Consider the following 17,864-nt stretch of genomic DNA (forward strand, 5'->3'; position numbering starts at 1 on the left):
GCAAGACTGCGTGGAACCTGAGGCCACGACAGGCTCCACTGACAACACAGACCCCACCCTCAGCAGGAGCAAGGGGGCCCCAAAATCAACTTTCTGAGCAGTACAGGAGAGCAAAACTCATGTTCTGGATGGTAAAAAGAGATAAAACTCTATTAAGTGTCCTCCACCGACAAACCTGGTGAGTTTCTGTTTCCCTCCTGCAACCAAACCAGGAATTTTTAGGTGACTGTTTACGCAGCTGTGTATTCTATGCTTACCACCTCAAAAATGTGCTACAATCATGGGGGTGGGGGAAAAAAAAACATAAGAAAGCACTCCAGGAAAATATATACACATCAGATTGTTAGGAGAACAGGTTTGCTATGAGCAGCGAAAATGCTGTGGCAGAGCCTAGAGATTATCATTCCAGACTTGGCTCCAGATCAGCAATATTCATTTTGTAAATTACATTTTCTGCTAAAAACAAAGCAAACAAAAATCCCCAACCCCTCTATCTTGGTCTTGAAGGCTGAGCAACGTAACACAGTGGCCTTTAAGCCCAGATCTGCCATGAGGTATCTCTTCACAGTTACTCTGCTGTTGTGCTGACTGCTCGGGAGTTCTCAGGGATATGACTTGGTTGTGGCCAGCAAGGCTCCCATTTACTGGGGATTACGTGTGACCCGGGAAGACCCAGCTCTCCCAGTGAGGTATGGGAAGGAGGAACTCCACCACCAAGACCACCACCTGTGTGATACACCACCCGAATACCTGTGGTCAGCGTTGTTCTTGTGCTTCCCGCTCCAGAGCCTCCTGCTGACAGCTGACGGGGGAGGTGAGGAGGGGAGAGGAGGAGGAGGAATAGATGGCAGAGGGGGTAAGTTCCTTTTATTCCTAGCTGCTGGCACCCAGTCCTCTTCCCCCTCATGTTTGAAAGTCCGACGGGGCTTTGGCAGCGGGTTGATAAAGGGTTTCTTCTCTGGCACCCCTGGCTCTGTGTAGACATTTTCCACATTGCAGTCCTTGGATTTCGCATGAGAAGTTCTTACCTCTTCTAGAGTCCCAAAAATTGGCTCATTGATTTCAGAGTCCAAGCCAAGAAGTCTTTTGTTGAGCTCAGCCCCACATACGCTCTCATGGCCCTCTGGAGCAGCGTGTCCTTGCGCTGCCTTCTCCTGCAAGCACTGTGGGGAGTAGTAAGTACCAGGCAACTGCGGCTGCAGCTCTGCTGAGCCATCCTTCAAAGCCTGCTCTAGCTTCTTGACCTGACTAAGCACTGAAACGTTCTCCTTCTGGACCTCCCGCTTCCCACCTTTCACTTCCCTGCATTTTCCAATGCCGGATTCCACTTCCCCATCCTTCTCTGTTTCCCCCTTTCGCTCTGCTCCCTGCCCTTTTGGAGTTCCTGCTTTCCGCTCATTCTCTTTGCCTGCCCCTTTGCACTCCAGTTCCCAGCTCATAAGCCTCTTGGCCTCCACTTTCCGAGTCACCAGTGCTTCTCCACTCGTCTTCTCAACTACACAGGGTATTTTGTGCTCCTCTTTAGCTCCTTGCTCCTCCTCTCGGCGAGGAGCAGGCTGCGTTTCCTTTTTCCCTTCCCACTCTGAAATTTTGTCCTTAATGCTAAAGGACTTATTCCTCAAGCCAATTTTTCCAGGTGACCGTATATTCTGAGTACCTCCTATCTGCCTCCTGATGATTTTACTGTTTTCTTTAACGTTCAGATCCACAGACGGGTCGCTGATGATCATTTTGGGACTAAGCATGTTCTGCTGAAAGCAGTCTAGTTTTGGATCCAGCATCAAGTTCTCCAAGGCTCCAAGTGGGTTCTTCACCACACAAGAAACTGGTTCAGCTTCAGGCGTTAAACTCCGGGTGACAGAGGCACCTTCAGAACATCTCTCACTTGAAAACCCACACAAAAGTCTTTCTAATTTCTTCACAGCTGCTGTATTGTTTTTATCCGCAAGCTTGATCCTACGCACCAAAGAGAAAAAAATAAACATTCACTGCCATTGCTCACCCTTGCTTCAGTCCATCAGCTCCACAAGCTCTACCTCACAAATCTGGTAACAGCAGAGGATGCTCAAACCAAGCGCTTGAGAGACAGGCTTACGGGGGAGAATGCTAAGGGAATGGTCTTTGCAACGGGAACAGAATGTTCTCCTCTTGTTATGACTAACCGTATGAAATGAAATCTTTGTCTGTGGCAGAAGTAGGTGGCAGGTAATAATTTCTATACATCAGATGTGCTGATGCTAATGAGAGGTTCAACAGCATTTTTGTATGTGTGTTTAGATGTGCAGCGGTTTTGTACATCTTTGGGGCATTAAGCAGATCCATTGCAAACAAACACAAAACTGACCCTTTGCAAACAACAGCAAAATTGTTGCTGTTAAGAGGAGAAACCATGTGATACAGCTGGCATTCCTTTAGAGCCTGCTCAGAGGATCTGCCTGGATTCATCCAAATGTTCCCACATGCACATTAATGCATAAACCTTGCACTTTTATTACTACATTTCTGTGTCCTCACCATCCCAGGCTGCACGTGGGCTTGGGCTCCCATACATCCAGGCACACTCCCTTGACCCAGAGCCTGTGACGTAGCACCCAGGCACTAGACTCAATGTTTTCATAGCAAGGGAGTAAACATTGTCATTGTTTGAGTCCTAACTGCATCAGAAATCCCTAATATCGTTAATCTGGGGATCTGCAAGTGCTTTTTTCAATACTGTGCTATTATATCAACACTGTGAAGTTCCAGCTGGACAAACAGTTTACTCCAACACAAAATGTTTTTGAACCAAAGTAATTTTCAGTGCTTAGCAATGCCTGGGCTTGGAAAGGAGCACCAGCACAACACAAGGTAGTTACTGAGATGCCAGCCCTTGTCATCGGTCCCATTTAACCACAGTTCCAACACTGGGGTTCAACCCAGTAAATTGCTGTTAATCTAAACGTATCAAGTGTGCCTCTTCCAGAACTTAGCACTTTTGTAAGAGCATTCACTTGGATACCCTGCATGTTGGCAGGCCTCAAGCTTTGTCCTGGAGTCGAGCAATGCTGGCAGCCATTGCAGACTGTTGTAGTACAAACTGAGTCTGGGATGGGTTTCTGAGCAGAAAGAGGACCTGAGCCAGATACTGTTCCTCCTTAGCCTCACAGAAATTTAACTCCTGGCTGTCTCAGTGACAACATCATGATTTGGTCAAGAACTGGCACTGTGAACACCATGGATCTTTAAGCCTAGAGAACTGGGCTTGGCAATGCAAATGGTGGCTGGACTGTGCAGTGGAAACCAAGGCTGGACACTGGGAGAAGCCTGTGGTGACAGACTTGTGTGAGGAAGCCATGGAATCTCCATTGCTGAAGATTTCAAGTGCAGGTAGGGCAAGCATTAACAGGGGTGTCATCAGTACAAATAGTCTTGTCTTGGGGCAGATCTCTTCTAGGACTGTGAGTCAAGGACTTTATTGCTCTGACAGGATGCTAAAAACACAGCGTGACAGCCCTGAAATGGCAATGAAGCCAGCTGAGACATACAGCGGCATGATTTAACATGTGAGGAGAGAGAGACAAGGCAGAGCAGAAAGAATGTTTTCTTCTTTTGGTTTTCTTTCTCTTGGGGATAACAAATGAAAGCAAAATACCTTGGCACTGAGACATGGAAAGCTCTCACCTCTCAATGGACTTGCAGACACTGCTTTCAGTCTTGCTGCTCGCATCGGCCGCCTTGCTAGCTGTCATCATGTCAGCACACAGCCGGGCAGCAGTTCACCTGCAGACAGACACAAGGAAGAGGCATTGCTCTGTGCTCAGCATCCTTCTCGCTTCTGCAAACACACACATGCATGTTTCTTCCTGAAATCCAGGAGAATAAGAGAAGCAAAATAAGGCAGCTCCCAGAGGACAGCCTCAGTCTCATCACCTGTAAAATGGGAAGAGGGGTGATAGTACCACCCTTTAGAAACCCAAGAAAGTGTTTACAGGTTTTGATGACAAAAACAATCTTTGCCTCAGTATCAACTGCTCTACCGTGATCTGAATATGCAACATATTTTATGAATGCTTATTATTGTCAAATTCTCAAAAGATTTAGATTTTTTTCCTCACAGAAGACTAAAACAAAAATGATTTTAATAAGCATGGTGTTAAGGCCACACGACCTAAGCAGTTAGTGCTGCTGCAGTTGTCACAACGTCCAGGCAACAAGGCAACAGATTGGCAGAGAAAACGTTTTATGCTGACCAGACATTGCACTGAAGCAACTGGTTACCTGACACTATTCTCTTTGTGGGTCACATCAGGCTGCTAATGACCTGCTTTCAGAGGACAGCAGCTTGTGGGGCAAGATAAATCGGTCACAAAAACGAGTCATTCTGTTTGCCTCATGATTTCTAGTATTCATGGAGCAAGTCCATCCCTCTTTTTCCTCTGCATACTGCTGCTACATGGTCAATACAACAGGCTCCTTCCTCTTTTTATTGCCCCACAATACTCTTACTCCGTAGAAAAGAGGGCTGGTACTCTGCAGCACCATCTTCTTACTTCTCTAGGTAGTCTGCCTGCTCTGCAGCGTTTCCATGACAAGGAGGGGCTCACCATATAACACGCGCCACTTGGAAAATCTGAAGCCTCTCAAATCTATCCACTCAGCTGCTCTGCCAGATGCTACTCCGCCATGCCCAGTGTTTGGCAACAAGATTGAGTGCCCTGGGAAGTTTAGTAGGTTCTTGTAGTTAAAAAAAAAAATAAAAATCATACCAAAACACTGAAGAACAAAAGAATCTCTCATTTCCACTGTTCAAGTACTTTGGGCAGAGAGAAAGAAAAAAAAAATCTGTCTTGTTTGTTTCCAGTTTTCTCTCCCTCCTTTCATCCTCCACTGGCAACGCTCCTAAGACGAGGAGTGAACTCTGGGTCAACTCAGTGTGTACACATGCAGGGCAGTCCACGGCTAACCATTCAGCAGGCTCTCTCTCCCCAGACAATAAGCCCCCTTGGCTTCTCTTCCTCATTAGTAAGTGGAACAAACACCCGTTTCACTTCTAGACACAGAGCAGCCTTGCAAAATTGTCAAGAAAATTTACCAGCCCGAGGAACAAAATCTGTTCATCCATCCATTAACTGTTATGGACTGAGGATAATGAAAAACTAATGACCGCTCGTGTCCCCGTCCAAAGGATGACTCACCCAGGCAACCAGAGCACATTCCCGCAAAGCGGCAACAGAGGTTGTTTTGCACTTGGCTTACACCTTCCTCGGAGCAGGGATGGTCTTTACTTGAATAAGTAAAGACTAAACTGTGCTGCACAGCAGGGGCAGTGAGTCCTGCGCCTCGGCACTGCCCTCAGTGGTAAGAAATCTGACAGCAGCAGGAGTCGACATACACACGGCCGCTCTCATGCCGTCACCACACCGAGCTTTTGCTTGTGCTGAGCTCCTCTCCCTTGGTAAGACCACGTAACTTCTGATCCAGAAACTCCACCTCTCAGCCTTCACCTACAGCCCCCGAACAGAGCCTGGCCTGAAAACCCCCACGCGGCTATGAGCAAACGCGTGCTGCTGTACTTGCGGGCCGGGCCCGCAGCCGTTCCCAGAGCCTGACAGGAGGAAGCTGGGACAGCAGGGATGGCGAACCACCTCCAGCAGGGAAACAAAGGGTACAACTTCTCTGCCCAGGTCTGGCTCCACAAGGCACCCTGAGCTAACACGACTGCGCGCTGCTAAGGGCAAGGGGAGCTCCTGTTCCTCCCGTCTGCCCACAGCTCTGCTCTGATCCATCACACCACCCTGACTGCGTGCTGCCTCTTTGGAGCCCCTTGGTGACCTGCTTTAACTAAACGACCAATTTAGTTGAAGCAGCTCACGGACAGGATCCAACACACCTGACCTGGTACAAGGGAGGAGATGGGGGTGTGTGGACAGGAGAGAAAGAGGGAGGACAGTGGGGAAGAGAGAGCAGCTAGAAGCTCAGAAGTGTTACCTGCTTTCCTGCCCCATGGGCAGTGTGACCAGGGGACTGAAACTGCCTAGAGGAACGCAGGCCGGGCTGAGTCCAGCCTGCAGACGACCTGAGAAGGACAGATGTACACCAAGCAGGTCCTTTTTGACCTACTGCAGCTTTCTGCATGAGCCACACACGAACTCTCTGCTACGCAACATGAAGCAGAGCCGAGCCCAGAGCCACCGCTCCTGGCACGTACACCCGGAGCAGCAGGGCCGTAAAAGGGGAGAGAAGATGCCAAGCCCCATTTGAGGAGCCCCACCACTGCAATTTACTCTGTAATCCCTGCCATTGTCTGGGGGAACAAAGCAGTCATCTGATACCGTTTCAAAATTAAACTGGGAAAGGAAGGACAGGGGAGGAGGCGGGAGGGAAGAGGGAGGGGAGGGAGCTCTCGAACCTGCTGGCGGGGCTCTGGGAAGGATGTGAAGTCTCCCAGCAGAAGCCTCTCCTTGCACCCGGCCTCACGATTCCCAGGGCCATGTGATAGGGGCTTCCTGCCACCGAGCAGAGCGAGACCTACCCCGACCTCTCTCTTCCAAACAGAGTTCCTGCCTGCTTTGTGTTTGCAGAGAGGCGTTTGTTTACTGATCTATCATTGGCATGCAGGAAGCAGCCTTGAAATGAGCTGTAATCATCTGTCTCCAGCAATAGCTGTTTGACTTTCTGCTAATTTAAGTTTTCCTCCCACCCCCCCAGATGCCCTCTTCCCCACTTCCGATCGAAAGGCCGCCGGGAGTACGCACATCTGGTTCAGGGCACCGGACACTGCGCGATGTTTCCAAAGCTACTGGTGGATAAAACAGAGGCGCCGACAGTAGGCACGCTCCTAGATCCAGAGGACCAAGGGGTCTGCTAGAGGGCTATGAGAGAAACTTCTTCAGGGTGATAGAGAAACCAGCTTTGCCCGCTACCCAAATGAACTTGGTACAGCCACCAGCGATGACAAAAGCCAGGGGATCACCAAATATCCTGCAGCTTATACCACCAAAAATGTATACGGCCAGGTCACCCAGGCAGACTTGTCTCCAATAAGGTCAGGAGATGATCACGATGAGCCTTCCAGGCCACCCTTCTTTGCTATTTCATTTGTGGGGAATGAAACAAGTGTACCTCAATGGGATTGTGGTTTGGGGGTGGGTATTACCCTTGCTGTGCACTGGAAGCCACGTCTCAAGATCTTCTTTGCTTCGGTTACACTGCACCTCGCACAGAAATGGGATCCAAGTCTATAACTGGGATCCCAGCCACCACGGTGGTGCATACAAACAATGAGGCTTCACATCACCAGAAGCGACCCGCAGCTGGTCAGACTCTCGTCCAAGAAGAATAAAGCCATGCTGCGCTTAAAGCCCACGCACACTTTCTTCTCCTTGGTGCTCACAGAAATATTCTCTCCAGTTACTTTCACAAATTTTGCGTTCGAGCCAGTAAATCAGGGCTGCCAGACAAAGCCTGCAAGCAACACTTCTCAACTCCGGTGCTTTACAGAACAAAGGACGCAACATACATGGAGAAACAATGCAACAACAATATATAACGTATATACATAAAGAACAGGAAGGATGCCAAGAAGACAAAACACTAACAGGAAAATCGTGAGTAAGGCTACGCCAAGAGTTAAAGCCTTACACGCCCCCTCCCCCAGCCCTTACTTTGTTTGGAGCCTATTTCCCTTTGGGGGAAGGAGAAAGCATGGAGTCGCGCGCTGGTGCACGAACACAGGCACGCAGGGCCGTGGCGTGGGCCCCGCACACGGTCCCAGCACCAGGCAGCATCTCTGGGCTGCGCACAGGCCCATGCGAAGCCCCTGGAAGCAGCTCAGCCTCTGGGGGGAGAAGGGAGGGCATTGCCCCAGCAGACACAGGACCCAGAAGCAGCCTCCGTTCTTGAGCTGAGATGTTTGCAGTGGGGGAGTCGCTGCCTCAAGGTGCCCACCACACACCCTGCAGCAAGGCAAGGCCAGCCAGCACTAACCTGGCTGTCTCACGCCCCTGCGTGGTCCTCATGCTCCCCTGCCACAGCTCCTAACTGATCCGCTGAGATCAGTTGTGACAACGTCCTGAGAGAAGTGCTCTAGGTGACCCTGCTCGAGCAAGGGATTGGACTTGGCTATCTCCAGAGGTGTTTTCCCACCTCAGCTACACAGCCATCCTGTGCTGGGCACGGTTAGTTTGAGGCAAGGTGAGCTGTCACCTCTTCGCAGGCACTGCTGTCCTGGCCATGCAAGTCTCTCGTGTGGGCCATGGAGACTGAAGACACCAGCAGCAGGATCGTTCAGTTCATCACACACATGATGGGATCCTAACTGCGGGCTGCTAAGCCCAAGCCATTTATTGAAGGGAAAAAAAAAAATGAAAAGGAAAAGTTGGATAAACTTACATAAATATAAACATGAAGGGCCAATGACTGAAAAGTGATATGTTCCTATGGTACATTTTGGAGTACATTTTAGCGCTGGATCCCACACAGTCTCCTTCCCCTCTTGCCCCACTCTGCTCCCTTTGATCTGTGATATCTTACCACAGTGCTTACAAGGGGCTCAGGAGAATCCCATGTGTCAAAACAAACTGTATTTTCGAAAAACCCAAATGGAATCAAAGTACCACAACCTCTCTCTTGTGCCTGCACCCCCATGTCATAGGAACAACGCTGCAATTCAAGGAATGCAGAAGCTGACAGTGTCAGCATTCGGGCTGCCTGCAGGAAAGCTGTTGTGTTATGGTATTTCCTTAATTTTATCATACAATTCATTCCACTGATCTTCTTGCTCTCTAAGCCCACAGAGCAAATTGCCTGCTTGTATGTCACTAACCTGATTCAGTGGATTGCTACAGTTAAAGGGACCGTCCTGCTCCTCCCTTGGCGGCCAGAAATGTCATCTCCTCCCTGTCCTTGGCAAAGGACATGCCTGATCAGATCAATAGTTGCTACTGACTAAGGATGCATTGAGGAAAGGAGGCAGAGAAGAGATCCCACCACTCCCTAGGGCTACCTGAAAGGAGGCTGCAACAGGGAGGTGTCAGCCTCTTTTCTCAGGTGATCAGTGACAGGACGCGAAGAAATGGCCTCAAAATGCACCAAGGGAGGTTTAGACTGGATATCAGGAAGAATTTCTTCGTGGAAAGGGTGGTTAGACATTGGAACAGGCTGCTCAGGGAAGTGGTGGAGTATCCATTCCTGGAGATATTTAAGAGACATGGATGTGGAGCTTAGGGACATGGCTTAGTGTTGTTACTGGTAGCATTAGGCTGATGATTGGACCTGATGGCTTTTCCAACCCAAACGATTCTGTGATTCCATATTCCTTCCCTCTCCCTCCTCACAATTAGTCACAATGCTTGTAAAGCCCTTGCTGAGCTAGTTCAACTCAGTAATGCAAAGAAATTCAAGTGGGAAGAAAATGAAGTCTTCTGCTCAGGTAGTGACATCAGTCGCCTGTCATGGAAAACCTGATGAGCACTGAAGCACTTGGAAAGGAAGGGATGAAACCACCTTGCTGGGACAGATACACCAAATATTATGCTTTCTCCTCACTTCAAGGATACTTATTGTTTAATATATAAGGGTATAAATGGCAAACTGTTGCACAGATCATAGTCAAAACTATAATTTGTAGTTAGCTCAGAGAGAAGTAAGACCTGGTATTTCAGACTGCTACAATTACAACCCCCAGGACAGGGAACACACAGCTGCCTGGCAAAAACTCCTCGGTAAGGGTTTGTCTGACACTGTGTTGAGCCTGGGAAGGTCAGGTGAGGAGGTTTCTCAGCCACTTCTCCTCACTGCATGCTGAATTTAGCAAGGAGTCCCTGCAGGCACCAGTTTCACTCATTACATTACCCTGGTTCACCTTCAGAGCCAGCCCCTCCTGCTGTGCTGAACGAGGCTGCAGATGTGTCCAAGGACTGCTGTGAACGCCAACAAGTGCTGCGAAAGCCGGAGCGCTGAAGCCTCTGAGGGCCCAACTACAACTGCTCAGACAACTGCAAATGTGGCACTTCTTACTCCCTGAGCGCTCAGCTTCACACGTACAGAAACTGCCTTCAGAGACTGCAAACGAGCTTTCAACTTCGGGTTTCTCTGTTTTAAAGGATGAGGAAAAAAAAAAAAAACACAAGAAAAACACTGAAGGCCCGTGGTATGGCATCAGAACAGCACTGACATTACCTGTTACTGAGTTACCAAAACAGGTGGATGCTCTGGCCCACACAGCCCTCTGTCACTTGAGGCAGTAGAAGAGCTGGTGACAACAGCAGCTCCAGGAAGATGGTGGGACGGACACTGCCAGGGGGTTCGTATGTACATACAGGGAGCTTCGGGAATCCCAGGCTTTGTTCCAGGCTTTGGTTGGAAGCAGCTATGGAGGACACTCCATTATCATGGGCACCCTGAGCTAGTGGGAAGCATCCCTGCCCATGGCAGGGAGGCTGGAACTAGGTGATCTTTAAGGTCCCTTCCAAGCCAAACCATTCTGTGATTCCATGATTCTTTCATTAAGCATCACTCCATCTTCCAAAAATCTTCTCTGGTCTGCCCCCACCTCAGTCTTCTCACCTCCTCCTGCTAGGCCCTTGTTCCACACCATCTTCCTCACCTACTCAACACCAGTCTCTGCTCCCCGGCTGTGCCCTTGCTCACACGGCCCTAGTTTAACCCTCTGAGGTCGCTACCCAAGCCTCAGGTTCTGCTAATCTCATGTTCACCCCACTTGCTATCAGTTGTCTCAGCCAGGCCCTATCTGCTCCTCCCCATTCCCATTTCCCCATGACTAGTTCCCTATATTCCTCTCTTTACAGGCTTGTCTGCTTAAATGCCTAGCCAGCCCTTCTGTATTCGTTCATCCAAATACCTTCCCTCCATCTCGAGGACTTTCTGCAATGGATCCCAGCTGCAGCCCTGCCCCAGTTTCCCTCGCCCACCCCCAGTCCCAGGAGGCCTCTACCACTCATTGGACCTTAAAAGCTGCTACCCTTATAGCCTCCAGATTTATTTTTACCCACCCCCAGGCCTCAGCTCACCAAAACAAAGGTACCTGACATCAGATTCACTTGAACACCTCCTTTTTGCTCACCTAAATTTACAGGGCAAAATTTGAGGAGCCTGCATGTTTTTCCCAGGCTTTAGATCCTCTACAGCTCTCTCCTGGCTACCAAACATCCCAAACTCCTGGACGCAGCTTCTGCACGTGCACAGTGCTTGTCTGAGGCAATGCCTGCCCTACACAGACCATCTGCACCTACGCCTTCAAGACACTGCACTCGCTTGATACATACATTTCCACTGGCAATACCCTGAGCAGGTCCTGTACTCTGCCCTCACTGCATACCCACACATGCACAGTGCAGCATGTACTTCTTCAGAAGGAGAACGATGACACTTTTTTGCCCAAATCATTGGCCTTGACTGGTATCAAGGCTCTTTTCTTTCCTTCCTAGCCCAGTCTTCACCTCTTCTGGATACAAGTAAAATAAGTAGTTTCCAACTCTTTTCTGCTATAGTCCCAGAGAGACCATTGGTGGCGCAGGAGAAACAAGCTCCTGCTACTCTAGTCCACCATTCTAGGGCTAGAATTTACAGGAAAGTCCTACTAAACCCCAGAAATGTATTTTGTACCTTTGTTTAGGAGGCCAACCTTTGCCTCTGTACTGCAGACACCATGTATGCATTCCCATACAACTCCCAGGCTGGGGCTTTATTACAGGACCAGTCCACCAACCTGACCTGCAGAGTCCTATCACTAAACCACGTCCCTCAGTGCCACGAGTGCAAGCTGAAATCTTCTTCCCACAGAGCCTTGGAAAAGTTAAGTTGGAGATGACACAGGAATGGCAAAGGATGCACTCTTGATCCAAACGGTATCCCCCACCAACAGATAACATTTCTGTTCCAAAGCATAAGATTAGTCATAGCAAAAGAAAAGCCCGGTGTACTTTTTAAAGTAGGGGAAACAGCACATTTTTCTTCCTAGCTTCACTCCCTGCAACAGCTGAAACATTTTGGCTGAAGGCTTTCAAAAGTAATTCAGCCAGAGGCAAAGACTCAGCAGGGAAAACTGCAGACTGAAACAAAAAAAAAATTGATCTGAAGACAGAAATTGAAAACAGTCTTACAATACAAATTGTGTTGTGTTAAAGGTGGGGCTAGTTGCACCCACTATTATTAAGCTAGTTCCACATTTCCCATTGTCTTATTTTCCCTTTGTTCCTCCCCCTAAACACATAACAAACAGAAGAAAAGCTCAACAGCTCAAAGGGATTCAACATCCCTCCAGCTTCCTTCAGACAACCACACCCTCAGCTCGAAACACAGCATTTCCAGGGTTAGTGGTAGGATGCGACATGACCGTGTCAAGCAAAACAGCAACACTCTTTCTAATTCATTGTTCACAAGCTTACATTTAATCAAGCCTTTCATGTATAGAAGGTAAATACTGTTATTCCTCCTGGTGGCAAGTATGGTTTGTGTTACTGCTTGGAGACACGATGCATTTCCACTCTTACAGGTAGGTTTCCTTTACATGGGAAGGAAGGGAAAGATTCAGTATTTCCCAATCTGGCTGCTAAAATGAATTCTAATTACAATGTTTAGTGGAATTACACTAAACAGCTCTCCTGTGCCAGTTCTTGGCAATACCAGGTCATCTCTGCGTGTTTCAGATCTTGCATGAGCGCATGTGCGCGCATGGTGGGACTGCTCAGCACCTCTCCAGGTGGGATAATACTTACTTTTGCTTTACAGCCTAATACATGAAAATTCAGGTACTCTAAATCAAGGCTGAATAAGACATTAGTGGTGAATCTGGTGTTCCTGAAGCAAACACGAGCTTGCTGGTGACATCAGTGGAGCCAGCATTTCATACCTGTTTTCTTTGGCTTTGGAATTCCCCACATACAAGACAACTGCAGTCAATATGGAATAAAACAACAGAAATATGGACCAGATTTACACAAGCAGACATGTGCCAGCAGAACGGTCCATCAGCCACACGGAGAGGCAGGATTCCTAACAGATGCAGCGGAACTGACTTAAATCTCCAACAGAGATGAAACCATATTGGCAAATAAGCATTTCTATCAGTGTAGCCGATTGGTGTAGCTACTTTAATTCCTTTGATAGGAATGCTACAAATGGTACAAATACACCAGTCCTACTACGACAGTAAATCACTTCTAGTGTAAAAAGAATTGGAAAGAATTCAGAGTTACTACTACGCTTATAAGAAACTCAAACATCTGACAGCATAGGAAACAACCTGCCACTAAAATACGGTGTTCAGACCATGAACCACAGTGGAATTAATTTTCGATGTGGTGAGATAACCTGTGCTATTCTACCACAAAGGAGACCCAAAGAGGTCCTTTCGAGGAGCAACTCTGCAAAGAGTTTCCTGGCAGGAAGACAAATCCTCTCGCATCGAGAAAGGAAATGAGAGCATTACAATGAAGAGCCTAAACTTCTTCCAAAATAAGTTATCACTGGGGAAGATAAACTGAGCCTCAGCAAATCTCTCCTGTGGTGGCCTTCACCCTGCAGGATGCTGACTCCTTCCCCCCAAGGACTTAGCACATGGCTTCCTGAGGTGTCCCTCGCCTCATCCTTGGGGCACCATTTCTAGTGCCCCGGTAGCTGCCTGCCCTGAGACCTTCCCGCAGCAGCTCCAAGCCCACGGCCTGCCGCCGCTGAGCGCAGGCAAAGAGCTGCCTGCAGACTGCTTCTCGCTTCTCACTGTCCCACCTACCTCAGGCACTGCAAGTACAGGCCCTGCTCAGTGCAGATCCCATGTCCTACACTGCAATGTCCCAAGCGTGCGGCAGCGCACGCCGCCCCCTCACTCGGCCTACCTCAGCGGGGACCAGGGCCAGGCAGCACGCAACCCGCCAAAGACTGACCCGTCACGAGGAGGAAACCTGCACAGCCCCGAAAAACCCCACCAAACCGTCCCACCTCTGCAGAGAGGGCCTGCATTTATTTATTTTTCCAGGAGAAAAGCTGCCCTGTGTGTGCGTGTGTTTGTCAGGACAATAGGAAAAACGACCCTGTGGCGGAGCTGCCAGGAAACAGTCGGCCATCTGCCCGTGCGGAGAGCAGTTTTTCCTCTTCTTTTGTACTGAAAGGAATGTAGCCGAGAGCCGCCATCCCCATCCGCCCCGCGCTAGGGAGGAAATCTGAGCGCCTGGGCTCTGCCAGGGAGAGGAAGCGGGGGGAGGGAGCCGGCCCGGTCCGTGCGGTTGCGTGGGTCACTGCGCTCCCGGCCAACAGAGCGGGGAAAAGCCTAACACAAAACCCCAAACCCTGGGGAAAGCAGATCTCCCTCCTCGGCCCTTTCACTCTCGCATGTGGTTCGCTACTCCCTCCCTCACTGGCCGCGGAGGCGATGCCGAGTGAAGGAGCCGCTGAAGGGCTTCGGCAGAGGAGTGCGCCATGAGGGCAGCAGCCCAGGAAGCATGAGGGTTTCCCCCTGCACTGATGGTGGCACCCCCGGACGAGAAAGCAAAACAGAGAGAGAATGAACTCGCCTCGCCGTGTTGCTCAGACACCATGCTGATCCTGGAACAGAGCCCTTCAGGAGCTGGGCGTTTAGCAAGTTGAGCACAGAATGGCTTAGGGACGGACCTGAGCTCTTTGGTACCTCGACGCCCAGGGCGAGGGCAGAGCCTAAGCGGCAAGTCTGCTGCTTCTGATTACCCATACATTTTCCCCCCACAGGCTTTGAGCTTCAGACTATAAAACCAGACTATGCAAGAGGAGGGAAAAAAGATACAATCTTCTCCTGGTACTGCCAGACTGAAATGCTGGCAAGGCACCACAACAGCTCGGTGGCACAATCTTCTGTCACCTTGGTGGCAGAAAAAACATAAGAAACAGGACAAGCAAAATTTTCAGAAGTGACTAAGTAAGGTTAAGACTCTTCTTCGAAGCCAATTGCTTGCACTTACATACCTGGAAAGCTCTGGCACTGAGCAGGCACACCTACGCAGCCAGGTGCCAGATGCAGCTGGCAGAACTTGCCAACATGGGAGATGTCTGAGATAACAGGTCCCAGTCCTGAAAAAGGCTCTCCCAGAAGAACCACTAGGTCAGACGTGGTCCGAAGAGCTTCCTCAGGCCCTGGCAGCTCAGCAGATGGACAGATCGACCCAGTGACTCTCTGCATTTGAGCGTGTCCAAGGGAGATTTGGACTGCCACCTGTGTGTCCCCGTCCCTTTCAAAAATGAGGTTCAGGTTCCCCCACTAATGACTTTGTGAACACGTTACTTGCTGTAAAACAAAACCATTGGTGTAGCACAGGGCACGATCTGAGGCCACTTTGGATGCTTCTCTCTCAGGCTGAACGAGAGACGAAGTGCCCAAGTGGAAACAAGGAAGAGATCTGATCTAATGAAAAGCTTTTTTCACCGGGAGCACAAGAAGGCACTAGAACAGCACTGCAGTCTGCATCTCTGGAGTTTTCTAAGGCCCAGACTGAGAAACATGGTCTGAGCTCAGACATAAGCCTGCCCCAAACACGAGGCTGGCATACAGATCTCCTGCAATCCCTTCCAACCTGGACTACCCTACAATAATCTGTCATGAATTACAGAAAAGTAGAGAATTCACTCTCGTGTTCTCTGTGAAAAATAAAACAACAAAAATAACTGCAAACCCCACTCCCTTTGAATACCCCTTTACTAGGTGCCTCTCCTTCCCCAAGAGGTTATTTTTTGCCTTTCATCTCTTAGAAGCTCTACAACCAACCAGCAAGTAAGCAGTAAAAAACGGCTGCTAAAACAAGATACAAAATGATGTTGTTCCTAGCATATTTGTACAGTCTTTAATCCCCAGTGATTCAGTAGTGCCTAATAAACTTCAATAGCGCAGTGAAAGGTATTAGGGAGGCCATGTAACCACCAGTAAAACTGCCTTGGCAAATACTGATGAGTGGTGTAAATTTTCACTACCGTATTAGAAAAAGAAAATATTTTCTTCCCAAATTCATTCCAATTTCAGACACATGAGGGTTCAGTGTTTTTTTTTTTTTTTAAAGCTTTAAGTTATCTCATGACTACATTAAATCAATCAAGTAAACAAACAACAACAACAAAAAACACTGAAAAATACTGAAAGCATCTACTTGGGAAATCTCTTTTTTTTTTCTTTTTCTTTTTTTTTTTTTTTTCCTGAAGCATTTCTTTGGGTTTCTCATGGCAGGAAACCTAGAAACTGGAGATTTACCAGAGGCACATATTGTTACTGCTCTCCTCGAAGGGATGTGCTAAAGGCAATACACGCTCCAGAGGACTTTGATTTCCATTGTTTACTTTCTTTCACATACATCGCACTGTTTGATAAGGGAGCAGAAGCAGGGAATCCATGTATAATTTCCTCCACTGAGCCCTTATCTCACGACCAAAGCAGAGCTATTCTTACAGAAGCTTCCAACGCAGAGAAAGTGCATCCAAGTTTTGTATTCCAGGGTAACCACAAGGGCATACTCCACCCAAGATGTTTGAATGTTGTCCTGGCCGGGGCCCCAATACTGTTTATTGTGCACAGGAAAGGCTCATTACTACAAAGCAGCCAGCACTGAATGCATTGCACAAGGGCGCATTTTACAGGACCCAAAACAAAATCTCAAAGTAGGAGTCTTCCGGAGTCAAACCCTTTGCGGAAGCCCCTATCCCCTGCACAATTCAACAAACATCATTGTCTTTCATCTTCAGACTCATAAACATCTGCTGCTCCAGTCCAACGTGAGGTGAAATCCTAGCCCTACTGAAGGTATCGATGCGAAACCAGCGTGGCACAGCTTCGACTTCACCCAACCCTCTTCACCAGAGCCACCTTCTTTGTACAAAGGTAGAAGATGGACTGTGTTGCTTGAATTTTCTGTGGCTTAACATAACTGATCTCTTGATAGCAACCAGATTTTCCTTATTGAAAATAGCATGGCTACAGGCATTACTGGCAAACTAAACCTAAACTGGATCTTTTAGGGGAAATTCCCCAAACGTTTTCTTCAACTAGAAGAGGTGCAATAAGAACTTATGTAATGCTATACTTGATTTACTTCTTGGCTGGTAAGAAAAATGTTCAGCATTCGAGCAGGGATTCTTCTTCCCATCCCTTCCACATGTAATAATTCAAACATTCACACTGGATAACGTTTACTTAACAAAAATCTGCCATCTGCTTCTCCTAGTGGGTTCACTCCATTTGTATTAAAAAGAAAAATACGACAGAAGAGAAATTTCAGTGCTAAAAATAGACTAGCAAGGAGATAATTTTGTTTATACGCCTTCCCAAGCAAAATGTGTATGAGAGATGCACGGTACCGGTAAATACAATTATCGCATAAAACTAAGAATTCACACAAATCTGACCTTTGATGACAGGTAAAAATGATGACGGATAAGAAATTAGTGCTACCTCTGGTCTTAAGTTTGTCAGGAATGACTTTTGAAAATAATGTAAACTGAAATACAAGTAAGCAATTTATATGGCAAATATATTCCTGGACATCTCACAGTAACATAACATTCCGTGCAGGAATTATGGGCAGATCTGTCTCAACTAAATCTTGATGTCCATGTGTGAACTAATCCTTTAGGCTCTTTAATACTCCTGAGAGGTAATTCATGCTCCAGAAGTACTCCCTTTTCCCAAGGTAGGCACCTCACAGTCTGAATAGCACTGTAAAACTGCCTGTTCCTCTCACCTGAGCAGAAAGGGTCCAAAAACTAACTCATCTGGCCCACTCACGTATCTGAAATACAGCTGTGCAGCCTCAGCAATTCCTTGTGCATAAATCACAAACAGGTTTGAGTGTTGCTGGATGAAATAATTATTTATGGTTTCTGATCAACTGAAACCGTTTCTGCCACATTCAATATAA

General features: G+C 48.1%; 1 protein-coding gene across 2 annotated transcripts in view; it reads right to left on the bottom strand.

Moving 5' to 3' along the window:
* Window positions 1-17,864, bottom strand: part of DENND2A (DENN domain containing 2A) — a 58,450-nt gene that overhangs the window by 32,439 nt on the left and 8,147 nt on the right. For both annotated transcript variants that reach the window (XM_080571173.1, XM_080571174.1), the window contains exons 2-3: window positions 3,661-3,759; window positions 751-1,956 (exon numbers count right to left, since the gene is read on the bottom strand). In XM_080571173.1, the coding sequence (XP_080427299.1) occupies window positions 751-1,956; window positions 3,661-3,731 (1,277 nt within the window). In that variant the 5' untranslated portion in view covers window positions 3,732-3,759. The remainder of the gene's footprint in view (window positions 1-750; window positions 1,957-3,660; window positions 3,760-17,864) is intronic.

The sequence above is a fragment of the Anser brachyrhynchus genome, assembly GCF_964034855.1.
Source record: "Anser brachyrhynchus genome assembly, chromosome: 1".
Lineage (NCBI taxonomy): Eukaryota > Metazoa > Chordata > Aves > Anseriformes > Anatidae > Anser > Anser brachyrhynchus.